Here is a 13,833-nt window from a genome sequence, read left to right on the forward strand (position 1 = left end):
TCGCTCCATTACCTGTTCCTTATAAATTCAGCTGGATCCTGACCTCGAGAGAGAATATCGGCAGAGTTGTTTTTGCTTGACACATGACGCCATTCAACCGTTGTAGCCAGTTCCTGAATCTCAGCGACACGATTTCCTTCGAAGACCTTAAGAGCCTGCGGTGATTTTTTGATCCATTGTAGTACAATTTCAGAATCTGGCCAGAATACAACCCTGCTTATCGAAAACTGAAAAGACTCCCTAGATTCCTTGAATAACCTAACCAAAGTTAACGCGCCGCATAATTTGAGTCGGGAAAGTGTTGTTTGTTTAACTGGATCGATACGAGACTTTGAGCAAGCTAAGCGAACAAGAACCTGTCCAGACCTATCTACTGATCGAATGTACAAACATGCCTCATATTCTCGCTGACTCGCGTCACAAAATCCATGCAACTTAGTCGTCACTGTTTGTGGTAAAAGGAGATGTCTTGGAAATGAAACTTCCTCCAGCAATTCAATCTGCTCTGCAAACGTCGTCCACTTGGTATGGAGCTCCTGGGGCACTGACTCATCCCAACCGACCTTAGCTCTCCAACACTCTTGCATGACTAGCTTTGCCGTAAATACTACCGGCCCTAACAATCCTAGTGGGTCAAAAATTTAAGGTATTTCCGACAAAATATTCCTCTTCGTGATCGTCTTGGACAGTGAAATGGACTTAGTGGAATATAAAAATTGATCTATTTGTGGACTCCAAGACAAGCCTAGGGTTTTAACAACGGAATCTCCCTCTGTTGCAAAATTTATCCCAAAATTTCGCTCATCCAAACTGTCGAGTGCGTGTTGGTAATTTGATGCCCACTTTCATATTGTGAATCCTCCTCAAGCTAACAATTGGATCAAGTCATCATGAATTCGCAAAGCTTCTGGTAATAAATCAGTGCCATTCAAGAGATTATCTACGTAGAAATCGCGTTTCAATATTGTGCTAGCCAGTGGAAAATCTGCCCTTTCATCGTCCGCCAACTGATGAATTGTCCTAATAGCTCGAAAAGGTGCTGACGATATGCAGAAGGTAACGGTTTTCAATTCGAAGGTTCTAATCTTGCACTGATGTAGCCAAAAAATTCTTAGATAGTGTCGATCACAAGGATATACTAGAATCTGTCTATACATCTGTCCTATATCGGCTGTCAGTTCGTAGGTGTATGAGCAAAATCGAAGCAAATGAGTAAAGAGTTTTTGTTGAATTGTGGGACCTACCATGAGCACGTCGTTTAATGAAAGATTTTTTTCCGTTTTTGCCGACGCATTAAAGATGACGCGGGTTTTAGTAGTGGCGCTAGAGGGCTTAAGTACTGCATGGTAGGGCATATAAGAACCACTAACTGGGTCCTGATCGATCAACGTCATATGTCCTAATTCGATATACTCTTGCAAGACCTTAAAGTATTCTAGTTGAAGATTGGGGTTCGCCTAAAATTGGTGTCGCATAGCCTGCAATTGTCAGAATGCCTTGGAACGTGAATCACGGAATTGAGGATCTACTTCTCTAAAGGGTAACCTAACCATATATCTGCTGCTTGAAGTACGCCTCGTATTCCTAACATAATGTTCTTAACATGCCTTCTCCTCAGAAGAATACACCAATCTATTTCCAACCTCCTCTAACTCCCAAAATCTAGTCAACTCTGTGTCTAACTCAACTATACTGCAGGTAGCCTCAGACTTGCTATCTTGATTCAACCCCCCAACAATGATCCAACCTAACTGTGTTTTCTGGAGATATACGTCGTATTGATCTCGAGACAAATGGACCTGGCCAATGGATAAGAAGGACAAAGTTTCTCCAGAGCCTATAAGAACATCGACTGGACGGGGAATGTGGAATTGGGGATCAGCTAATCAAATTCCTTTCGGAAGGTCGATTAGCTCTCGTGGAAATGGTTCGCTTGGGATCGCACTGGTTATGGTTGGAACGACAAGACAGTCTAAAACCGTATGAAATTCACTAAAGCACGAGTGGATCTTGATTTGGATGCTACCCTTGGAACTAGTGCCAGCCCCTCCAAATCCTTTGATGGGAATTGCCTGATTCTGCACTGGAAGTCGAAGCCGTTGAGCGAGTTTTTCGGTTATAAAATGGTTTGTTGAGCAGGTGTCTAGTAAAGCACGACCCTCGATGAACTTTCCCTGATTCGACTTAACGTGAACATCAGCACTTATTAACAACTGAGATGTACGAGCTCCAGAGACAGCGCTAAACACGTCTAGTTCTAGTCACATCGATGAAAAACCACCTTCGCCACCACCATTGAAATTTCCGTTGGGCTGGACTGGATTATGGACTGGCCTTGAGTCTGTATGGAGCAAAGTGTTATGGTACCGATCGCAACGTTTACAATGACCCAACGTACACTTTCCCCCATGGGATCGCAGACAATTGAAACACAACCGGTGAGACCTAACGAAATCCCAACGACCTTGGACTGGTAACTTGTTGAACGCAGGGCATCAGAACAATGAATGCGACTCGCTACACTGCACGCATGATGGCTCAGATCTGGTTACGAAGACGCGCAGTCGTTCAGTTTCCACGCCTTTCGCATATCGAAATCCTGCTTGACCGTCGATTTCCCAGCTGCTGGCTCGCTGCCTCGTGGCACATCAGTCTCCATGGTATAAAGTCTGGATGCAATTTCATCTATAAGCCTGTAAAACTGTTCAAGGGTTGGAAGCTCATCTACCCCTAGCGAGTCCTCCCACTTCTGCCTAATAGAAGGGGGTAAAGCTCTCTCTAACAATCTGACAATCGTACGTGGAGACTCTGTCATGCCTAAGGATTCAAGAGTATTTAAATGCTGCTTGACATCATCCACCATCTTTGAGAGATCCTTGGACGTAGCGGATTAAAGAGGACAGATATCAAGAATAGCGTCGAAGTATTTTAATACTAAAATGCATTTTCGCTCGTACGAATCAATGAGAGTTTTCCAAGCGACACTGTGATTTTTTCTCACTCACGTCATAAATCGCGACCTTCTTTAATGCCTCACCCTGCAGCGTGTTCTTCAAGTACATGAACTTAACGAGATTATCTATATCATTACGCATGTGGATCATAGTGGGGAACAAGTTTTTGTAAGACAGCCATTCCTCGTGACCACCACTGAACTTGGGAAGCTCTGTGACGGGGAGCTTTAAGTGATGTTGCTTTTCGATGAAAGTCGACTGACCCATGGATGCTCCTATATTTGATGCCCCGATGCCTCCATTTCCCATTCCCGCGATCCTTCCCACAAGGTTATAGTATTTCTGAGAAACATCTGTCCAGCCCTCTACTTCTAGATCCTTTCCCTGTTCTACACTCAACGCGTCTGTCAGATCTTCAATCGCTTGAAACCTCTTAGTCAAATCTCCTAGTCTTAAATTTGCATTCGTGTCGTCTACCTGACCCTTTGCTATCAATTCGTCTAAACCCTTTAGTCGAGCTTCAAACAAATTAACCTTGACTACTAACTCTGAGGGGTCTTGGGAGGGATTATTGCCATCGTTGACCATGGTTACGAGTTAAGTTAAATCAAACAATAAATGGGTTTATTCCAATAAGTCAATGACGACAATACTTTAGCCTTGAATACTGTAATAGCGCTCGATGAAATTTAAAGGGGTCTTGATCGGAAACGCTTAATTAAATCTAATATGAAACACATTTTTTATAAAGGGAAATGAAACCAAGTGTCACAAGTTAACAATCTAAACAAATGACCAAAAAAAACTTAAATTGACTAAGCAGCGCAAAAAGGGGCTTAAATTATACTCATGCACTGACACTTATTATTATATTTTACCAGTTTAAGCAAAAAGAGACAAAATAAAGGTCACTTAGCTATAGAACTTGAAAAAATGTAGACAGGCTACGGCTGCTGGAAGAGAGGTGTCCGGTAAAGCGATGATGTTTTGCCAACGAAGAGATGATCTTGCAGCTTGACGATAAGTGATGAGAATGATGCGGCGTAAATTCTACTTCACAGGAGACACCAAAATAATACGTGGAGACACAGCCAATCCAACTTGAATTGCCTGGTCCAAATTCAAATTACAATCAATAAAAATATAGGGGCTTAGTACTGTATAATAGTGTGAGTTCAAAAAAAAAAATAAATAAATAAATAAATAAAAAATAAACCCAATATGATTAGTACACTAACTAGAGTGGAAGGGATTAAATTAAATTAACGACAAAGGATTCCCAATAAATGAAAAAAAAAATGATAAAAAATGGCCTAATTAAAAAAAGAGATTAAAAAAATTATTATACTAAAATTTACTATTATGAAATGTCTGAAATAAGCAAATAAAAGGAAGAAGGGATTGACACAATTAATAACAACTAATTAATGAGAAAAAGCCGGTGGCATAAAAAATATATATATGTATATTATATATAATCAGCACGTATGTACTCTACACATTAAACGCACACTCTCGTAGTCTGCTTACCTCTATACTGACTACGGCTATGGTAAACGATTTCTATACGTTACATCAGTACTTTCTAGTGCCAGACCTCTACGATTCTATACCTCATTACCTTCTCATACGTGCACACACACACGATCAGGCTTCGGATATATATATATATTGGTACTTGGGAGATATTTTAGCTGTACTTTTTCGGCACTCGGACAGAATTTGAGCAGCGGCACTTGGGCGGTACTTGGCAGAATTTGAGAAGCGGCACTTGTGCGGTACTTGGGCAATACGTGGGTGGCACTTGTGCAGTATTTTGGCTGTACTTTGTTGGCACTTGGGCATAATTTTAGCAGCGGCACTTGGGTGGTACTTGAGCGGTACTTGGACGGCACTTGGGCGGCACTTGGGTGGTACTTTGGTGGTACTTTGTCGGAATATGGGCAGAATTTGAGTTGCGGAACGTGGCGGTATTTAGGTGGCACTTGGGCGGTACTTAGACACAATTTGAGCAGCGGCACTTGGGCGGTACTTCAGCAGCATTAATGCGGTACTTGGACAATTCTTTGGCGGCACTTGGGCATTATTTGAGCAGCGGCACTTGGGTGGTACTTTGGTGGCACTTGGGTGGAATTCGAGCAGCGATACTTGGGCGGTACTTTGGCGGCACTTGGGCAGAATTTGAGCAGCAGCACTTGGGCAGAATTTAAGCAGCGGTACTTGGGCGGCATTTGAGCGGCACTTGGGCGGCACGTTGGCGGAACTTGGACAGTACTTTGGCGACACTTATGCGGTACTTTGGCGGCACTTGGGAAAAATTTGAGCAGCAGCCCTTCGGCGGTACTTAAGCGGCACTTGGGAAGTACTTTGGCTGTACTTTTTGGCACTCGGGCAGAATTTGAGTAGCGGCACTTGGGCGGTACTTCTGCTCAAGTGCCACCAAAGTACCGCCCAAGTGCCGCCCAAGTACTGCTCGAGTGCCGCTGCTCGATTCTGACAAAGTGCCGACAAAGTACCGTTTAAGTGCCACTTTTCACATTCTGCCTAAGTGCTGACAAACTGCAGCCAAAGTACCGGCCAAGTGCCGCTTTAGTACCGCCCAAGTTCCGCTGCTCAAATTCTGCTAAAGTGCCGACAAAGTACCACCCAAGTGCCGCTGCGCAAATTCTGCCCAAGTGCCAAAAAAGTACAGCCAAAATATCTCTCAAGTGCCGCCTAAGTACCGCCCAAGTGCTGCCTTAGTACCGCCCAAGTGCCACTGCTTAAATTCTGCCCAAGTGCCGCCAAAGTGCCATCCAAGTACTGCCCAAGCGCCACTGCTCAAGTACTACCCAAGTGCAGCCCAAGTTTCACCTGATAGCTGCTTAAGTTGAACATTTGTATTTATTATAAGTATTTATTATTATCATTTATGCTGTTTACAATTTTACTTCTTTCTTATATTATATTAATTATCATGTTTATTATCTTTATCATTATCATCATCATCTTCATCGTCATTGTCAATTTCATCGTTTGCAGAATGATCTCACAATAATATCTCGCGTTAACTAAATAACCTTTTCGTACGCTTATTTACTTGTTTTTACGTTTCTGATACTCAGTCCTTCATCTCTTTTTAATAATCTTATAGCTACACGTTCTTACTATTTTAATCACATTTGAGCGCCATCTCTTGCCCGCTAGGGGATCTATTCAGACTTTGTTTACTGACCTAGAGGTTTGTTGCTATAATGTTGCGATCGATGACACTGCTCTTCATGGCAGCCCGCGCCATTGAAATTGGCGTTCTAAGCATGCTGAAATTCAGCACTCTTGTAAATCCATTTACTTAATGAATAATTGTTAAAAAATCATTCTGTAAGCAGATTTTGACTCAGGGAAAGCTGATCTACACGCTGGTTCCCGCTCCTTAAGTGCTTAAGGATATCCCTGTATTTATATGTATATTATATATAATCAGCACGTATGTACTCTACACAGTAAACGCACACTCTCGTAGTCTGCTGACCTCTATACTGACTACGGCTATGGTAAACGGTTTCTATACGTTACATCAGTACTTTCTAGTGCCAGACCTCTACGATTCTATACCTCATTACCTTTTTATACGTGCACACACACACGATAAGGCTTCGGATATATATATATATATATATATATATATATATATATATATACTAGTGGGGCTAACGCCCCCCTGCGCGCACTGCGTGCCAACCCCCCAACTTTTGAATATTTTATAAGAAATACATTTTCATAATTCTTGTGTATTCATTTTTATTTATTCTTAACTTTTTTAGTTACACAGTAAAGTAATTGTTGGAAAATTATATCATCACGTCAAATTTTTAGTGAGAATTTGTGATTCCTGATGATTTGTAATGATTTGAAATTACAGCTTGGTTTGAATTAAATGAAGTAGATGATTTTGCAAAATCACTAAAATATGTTAACATTTCAGAACATTACATTTTTGACAATAAACTTAAAATTTAGAAAAAAAATGAAAATTATACTGAAAAATATTGCTGCAGGTAGATTGAGCATAGTATCTCCAAAAGATCATGAACGCTTTTTTTTAAAATTTATTTTCAAAAAATTACATGAAGCTACATCGTTTGAAGACGTTAAAAAATATAATGGAATAACATATAAAAATTTCAGGGATACTGCAATAGAAATGGGTTCAATAGAACATGATTCTGGAATCGACAATATTTTTAAAGAAGCCACAACAATTATGTTTCCATACCAGTTAAGACAATTTTTTGCTTGGTTTTTAATTTCAGAAAACATTTAAGGAGATAAGATATGCAATAAATATAAAAAATATTTTATGGAAGACTTCGATAATGATAATAATAATTGTGTTCTTCTACATATTAATCAAATTTTGGTATCGAAAGGTAAATAATGTGAGTCTTTTAGTTTACCGACACCAACTATTAGCAACTATATAAATAATTGCAATATTGAGGAAATATGTTTCAGCAAAAAAATGTTCAATATAATGTACACAAATTCAAATGAAGATTAAAGAAAAATTTTTAAACCTATTTGTGAACAAGATGAAAAAGTACATTTTATAGATGGTCCTGGTGGATCCGGAATAACCTTCTTATATAAGACACTTATTTATTACTTTATTTCTAGAGGTAAAAATATTTTTTCAATGGCTTGGACAGGAGTTGCATCTGTATTACTACAAAAAGGTATGACCAGTCATAGAACTTGTCGTTTACCTCTAGACTTAGATAATATTAAAAACGTATTTTTAGAATTTGAAACTGAAAAAAAAAATTAAGGGAAGTTGATTTAATAATATCGGACGATGCTTCTATGATTCCAAAAAAAGTTCTAGAAATTGTTGATAGAACGTTGAGAGACTTGTGTAATACAAAACTTTGCTTTGGTGATAAATTAATAGTATTAGGAGGAGATTTTTGACAAATCCTTCCAGTTATAAAAAACGGTAATAGAACTATAATAATAGAAGAAACTATTAAATCATGATTTATATGAAACTTCTTCAAAATTTTAAGATTACCAAATAACATCCGTTGTAGTAATAACGAATTTTCAAAACAATTGTTAAGAATTAGAGAAGGGGACATAGAAACATTTAACATTCCTAAATCCTGGATAACAGATGATGTCTGTACCAAAATATTTGGTAATTACAGCAACTGTTTTGACAATAACGTGATACTAACTTCACATAGTAAATATACTTTTTTTTTAAACAATAAGATTTTAAGTAAATAACATGGGGAAACTAAAACTTATTACAGCATCGATACTGCAACATATGAAGGTGTTGATAAATCAGATAATAATATTTATAAAAATTTTCTCGTAGAAATGTTAAACAACATTCGTAAAGGCTTGCCACCTCATGAACTCAAATAAAAAATAGGTACAATAGTAATGTTAATTCGAAATTTGAGAATATCAGACGGATTATGCAACAGCACACGATTGCGAATTACTAAATTACTGGAGTATAACGTGTGAGGTGAAATAGTAAAGAGAGAAAAAATTGGTAATAAATTTTTTACTCCAAGAATTACATTAAATACTGGAAATACTTTATCATTACCTTTTATTTTATATAGAAAACAATTCTCATTAGTTGTAGCATTTGCTATGACTATGAAAAAGTCTCAAGGTTAAAGTTTTGATAATGTGAGATTATACTTAAAAAAACCTTTATGTTCTCATGGTCAATTATATGTGGCTTTATCAAGATGCAAAAATAAAACTGAAATTTTTGTTGACATTGACAGGACTGGCAAAATGCAACGTTACAAAATGTTAACAAAAAAAGTCAGCCTACCAAAAACTTTATGCTTACAAAGAAACCAAGGGATTCAGGAAATCGAAATACAATTGATTTTATTTAAGTTCAGCCGATTATAGTATTGTGCAGTAATCTGTAACTATTTAATTAAATATTAAAACATACATTGTTATCATTTCATGAAGCCATACGTGGTTGAAACCCCTTGCTTGAATAAAGACTTATACTATACTTCTATACTATTTATATAATATTTTGCGGGGGGGCGGGGGGGGCCATGAAAAAATGTGTGGGGGGTCGGTGGGGGCTGTGGGGTGGCGATGGGGGGCTGTGGGGGTTTTGAGAAAAACTACGATATGTCAAAATAAGCTAGAAAATAACGGATTTTTACCTTATATTTTGGGGGGTTGGTGGGGGGGCGGTGGGGGACAAATGGGGTGGTGGGGGGTTTGTGTGGAATGCCCCACTGAGTTAACTATATAATATAGAAAGATAGATATATATATACTAGTGGGGCTTCACCACCCTGGGCGCTCCACGTGCCAACCCCCTACTATTCTAACTTAAAAGGAGAATCTTTGTATTTCATCTGTTAGTGGGGAAAGGTTGGTGCCCAGAATTTCGTAAGGAAGAAAAGTTTTTGATCTACATCGTTAAGCATTAGTTATACATTTATCAGTAAATTTTCTTACCACCCAGAAAGGACTATTGTGGTACGTTGAGAGTTTTCTTTAGAACTCTTTGTTATGTTTAGAGAAAAAAGGTATACATTAGTTTTTTAATGCTCAAATTCTAAACAACAAGAAGTTTTTATCACTTTAATTACATATAAATTATTTATATTTTATAAAACATATACCTTACACTATTTTTGTTACTATTATGCATTCTATATTTTATCAATTAATATAAGTGGTTAGAAAGAATTTTTCATTTTTAGATTGAATGATAAATATTGAAATAATTTCTTCACAGTGTTTCACACTATAAATTGAGAAAATTGTTTGTACTTTGTGCTGTTAAAATTTAATTTAAAATTAAACTAAAAATTTTTGAGATTTTTCAAAATAAACAATATAAAAGTTAGCATAAAAGGGGATGGAAATCGTTTATTCAGAGCTTTTTCTTATTTTCTGTATAGTGACAAAGATTTCCACATGAAAGCTCGTTCTTTAGTAATCAATAATGTTGTAAATAAATGGCAAAATTGTTATGAATTTATAGTAGAAAACGATTATTATAAAAATGTGAAAAGTAGTGATAAATATATTAACATAATGTGGGATAAAAAGTGGGACTTATGGTACAAATATTGAAATTAAAAGCTTCTCAGATTTATCACATGTTTACGTTATAGTTTATTTTTCCAACAATCATATTCTACTAACATATGAAAATTCAAAAAGTACTCTTAAACTAAAAATTAATCTTAAAGAAAAAATATAAAAAAATATTGCAATTCGTCGATTAAACATTGTATCTCCAAAAGATTATGAAAGATTTTTTTTTATACTTGTATTAAATGAAGTAACTCGTTCGACATTGTTTAAAGACATTAGAACGTATAAAGAAAGAACTTATGAAACTTTTAAAGATACTGCAACTGCAATGGATTTAATACACAATGATGAAAAAATCGATGATATTTTTTAAGAAGCAGTTGCTGTAACGTTTCCATATTAATTAATACAATTTTTTGCTTAGTTTTTAATTTCATAAAACGTTCAAGGTAATAAAATATGGAATGAATACAAATAATTTTTTAACGAAGGGTTTGCCTAATAATAAAGATAATTAAGCACCTTAACGTGTAAACCAAATTTTAGAATCAGAAGATAAATCATGTCGATGCTTTAATTTACCTACACCAAAAAAAATGAAGAGTAAAACAGAAGATGTAGATAATGAAATACGTTTCAGAAAAAAAATGTTCAACTTGATGTATAAAAGGTTAAATAATAATCAGAGAAATATATTTCATATTATTTGCGAACAAAAAAATAAAATTTTCTTTATAGATGGTCCTGAAGGGTCAGGAAAAACTTATTTATATAAAACGTTAGTTTATTTTTGTATTTCTCAGAATAACAAAATCATGTTAATGGCATGGACTGGCATAGCATCAATTTTGCTTTCAAAGGGAATAACTAGTCATAGAATTTTTTGACTTCTTTTAGATCTTAATAATATAGAGAGTGCATTTTTAGAATTCAAGTCAGATAAAAACATTTGGGATGAGGCTTGAATGATTCCAAAAAAAGCATTGGAAATAGTAGACAGAACGTTAAGAGATATATATATGTTATACTCAAAAATATTTTGGAAGTTAATTAATTATTTTAGAAAGTAATTTTTGTCAGATTCTCCCTGTGATAAAAAACAGTAATAGAAAAATTATACTTAAACAAACTATTAAATCTTTATTTTTATAGAACTTATTCCAAATTTTAAAATTAGAAATGAATGATCATTTTAATGATAAGAAATTTTTAAAATTATTAGTAACAATTGGGAGAGGGAAAATAAAAGCCCTAACCATTTCTGAAAATTGGATCTCAAATGATAAATGTTCTCCAATATTTTCTTATGTCTTTATTTGATCGAAGAATGGTAATATAGTTACTTTGCACTACAACAGCACCTTTTGTTTAAATAATAAAATTCTTAAAAAATTAACTAGAGAAATTAAAACCTACTATAGCATAGATAACGCAACTCATAAAGGGGTTGATAAATCAGACGATAATATTTATTTTAATTTTCTGGTGGAAATGTTAAACACTATTCGTAAAGGATAACCACCTTATGAACTAAATCTAAAAATTGGTACAATAGTGATGTTTCTGAGAAATTTAAGTATATCAGATAGACTCTGTAATGGAACATGCTTACGAATCACAAAATTATTACAGTATAGTATATAAAGAGAAATAATAACTGGAGAAAAAATTGGAAATAGAGTTTTCATTCTAAGAATAACTTTAGACACAGGAAACTCCTTAATATAACCGTTAATTTGTATCGTTAACAATTTCTAATCATTGTGGCATTTGCTATGACAATAAACAGATCCCAAGGACAAAGTTCCGGTGATGTAGGTTTAAATTTAAAAAAACCCTTATTTCCTCATGGTCAATTATATGTGGCTCTATCAAGATGCAAAGATAAAAATAATTCATTTATTTAAATAAAAGGGCAAAAAAATACAGTACTAGAAAATTTAGCTTGGAAAAAGATTTTTACATAATTTATTGACTTTTTTTGATGATTTTTAAAGATAAATCGGCATTATTTACTAATAAATTGAAAGTCACTTATTAATGTTTTATCATTCAACAAGTATACATGACATGATGTATAAAAAATTGGTGTGCGGAGGCTGTGGGGGGTCTGTGGAGGGACATGCAAAATTATGTGGGAAGGCTGTGGGGGGTCTGTGGAAGGGCTGTGGGGGGTCTACGGAAAAAGTTAGAAAATGTTTAATTAGTGATGAAAACTGTTGAATTACAACTTATTTGTGAAGGGTCCATGTGGGGGATCGTTAGGGGGGACTGTGGAGGGTCCGTCGGAGGGCTGTGGGGAGATATGTGGAATGCCCCACACAAATAACTATATCATATAGGGAGGTATGTATATACGTGTTATAAGTGGAACCAGTGATGCTTACAACCAAGAGTTCTCGCACACGCACGCAACGACTTTACCATCTTCACGTCAGGCAGGCACTGCCAGGCAGTGGAGGGAAAGCTTTTTCTACCGTTTCTTTAACATAAGCCGCACCCACTTTTATAGTTTGAATACAATCTAATGCTTCTACAAACCGTAGCTGTCATACTTGAGTTGACTAACTCTTTTGCCCGTGCGTTGAATCTCAAGAACTCAGGTTCAAGACACGCTGCCGAGCAAATTTTTTTTTTATTTCTTGTTACTACGTATACTTAAAATTCTTTTATGCTTCAATTTAATGCTGCAAATTAATATAAAATTACTAATACCAGTTTTTATAATTGCTTTTGTATTAAATAAAAATTACTTATGCAAAATATTTTGTTTAGAAATAAAGAGTAATAATCACGTAAAGAATAATACAGCTTTCACATCACCTTGTGGTAAGTAACTTGGTGCATTTGTTTTAATACAAAATGATGTTATTATTATAATTACTAGGGAGTTCAAGAGGAATACTTTAAATGAGATTAATATTTTAAAGAAATGTTTATGATTTGATGACTATTCTAGCTCTAAGTTTTTTTTTTCAATTGATTTCCCACGTAGGCCTATTTCACTTGTTATTATGCTTGTATCAATTTAGAAAGTAGTAAATTAATGGTAAAAAAGACGTTGAACGCAATTAATAAAATACTGATGTATGTTGCAAAATCTTAGTATCAATAAGCTGAGTTAGAGTGAACAATAAAATTGTTTTTACGTTATTGATTAAGACGTTTAGAATCTATTAATTAATTATTGAAGCGGAACGTCTTGACATGATTAGTAAATAAGCACGTGTGTAATAGCGCATTGACAAACAAAACACTCATTATAACATGCACACAAGGCAAACGAAGAAAGCAAAAAGTTAAAATAACATGGATCATAAGATGCGCATTTTGAGTCTGTTGAGTCTTCAAGCGAGATCCACCTGGCTCACGTATGTCCTATATACCTCGCACTTGCCAGGGAGATGTAATAGCACTGGAAGTCATACTATAGGCAGTATTTGAGGATGTAAAGTTCTCGTTAACCCCAACCACAAGTTAAAAAAAATAATAAATTGTTAAAATATAATATAGCACACTGGCTCGTCTTCTAGCTAACCTGTGTAACTACCCAGCCGCTCACACTAGTCCTACATGTAACACTACCTACTACTGACTTGCATAAACACTTAATACACTCATTCAAAAACTATTAAGTCCTGCACAAAGGATGCCATTTTAAAACACTGCTTCTTCACCTGAAAATGAAAAGAAAGGCGCCAACTTAGCATTGAGAAATCTCATGCAAGTACGTCACCTTTGTGACTTTACATTGGATTTTTTTTACTGAAAAAGGGAAATTAGTACCGGAGCTTCC

General features: G+C 35.7%; 2 protein-coding genes across 2 annotated transcripts; both read right to left on the minus strand.

Annotated features, from left to right (window-relative positions):
• Window positions 1-8: 8 nt before the first annotated feature.
• On the minus strand, window positions 9-587 carry LOC149374611 (uncharacterized). Its single transcript, XM_089592436.1, has one exon. The coding sequence runs from the start codon at window positions 585-587 to the stop codon at window positions 9-11; it is 579 nt and encodes a 192-aa protein (XP_089448562.1).
• A 276-nt stretch (window positions 588-863) lies between these two features.
• LOC149374612 (uncharacterized) lies at window positions 864-2,410 on the minus strand. The gene is made up of 5 exons (XM_089592437.1): window positions 2,399-2,410; window positions 2,282-2,341; window positions 1,946-2,183; window positions 1,608-1,852; window positions 864-1,457 (listed from the first exon to the last, which is right to left on the minus strand). The coding sequence occupies exons 1-5, from the start codon at window positions 2,408-2,410 to the stop codon at window positions 864-866; spliced, it is 1,149 nt and encodes a 382-aa protein (XP_089448563.1).
• Window positions 2,411-13,833: the final 11,423 nt, after the last annotated feature.

Source organism: Copidosoma floridanum, unplaced genomic scaffold (genome assembly GCF_036245765.1).
Source record: "Copidosoma floridanum isolate Cflo_tuat_1 unplaced genomic scaffold, Cflo_Japanese_pri ptg000017l, whole genome shotgun sequence".
NCBI classification, from domain to species: domain Eukaryota; kingdom Metazoa; phylum Arthropoda; class Insecta; order Hymenoptera; family Encyrtidae; genus Copidosoma; species Copidosoma floridanum.

Excerpts from the sequence above, each read along its gene's own strand:
- LOC149374611 (XM_089592436.1), bottom strand. The coding sequence starts at position 587 with ATGCAAGAGTGTTGGAGAGCTAAGGTCGGTTGGGATGAGTCAGTGCCC.
- LOC149374612 (XM_089592437.1), bottom strand. Across the intron at positions 2,184-2,281 it reads TTTCAATGGTGGTGGCGAAG|TCGAATCAGGGAAAGTTCAT; the intron begins GTGGTTTTTCAT and ends GTTCACGTTAAG. Across the intron at positions 1,853-1,945 it reads TGTCGTTCCAACCATAACCA|TCGATGTTCTTATAGGCTCT; the intron begins GTGCGATCCCAA and ends TTCCCCGTCCAG.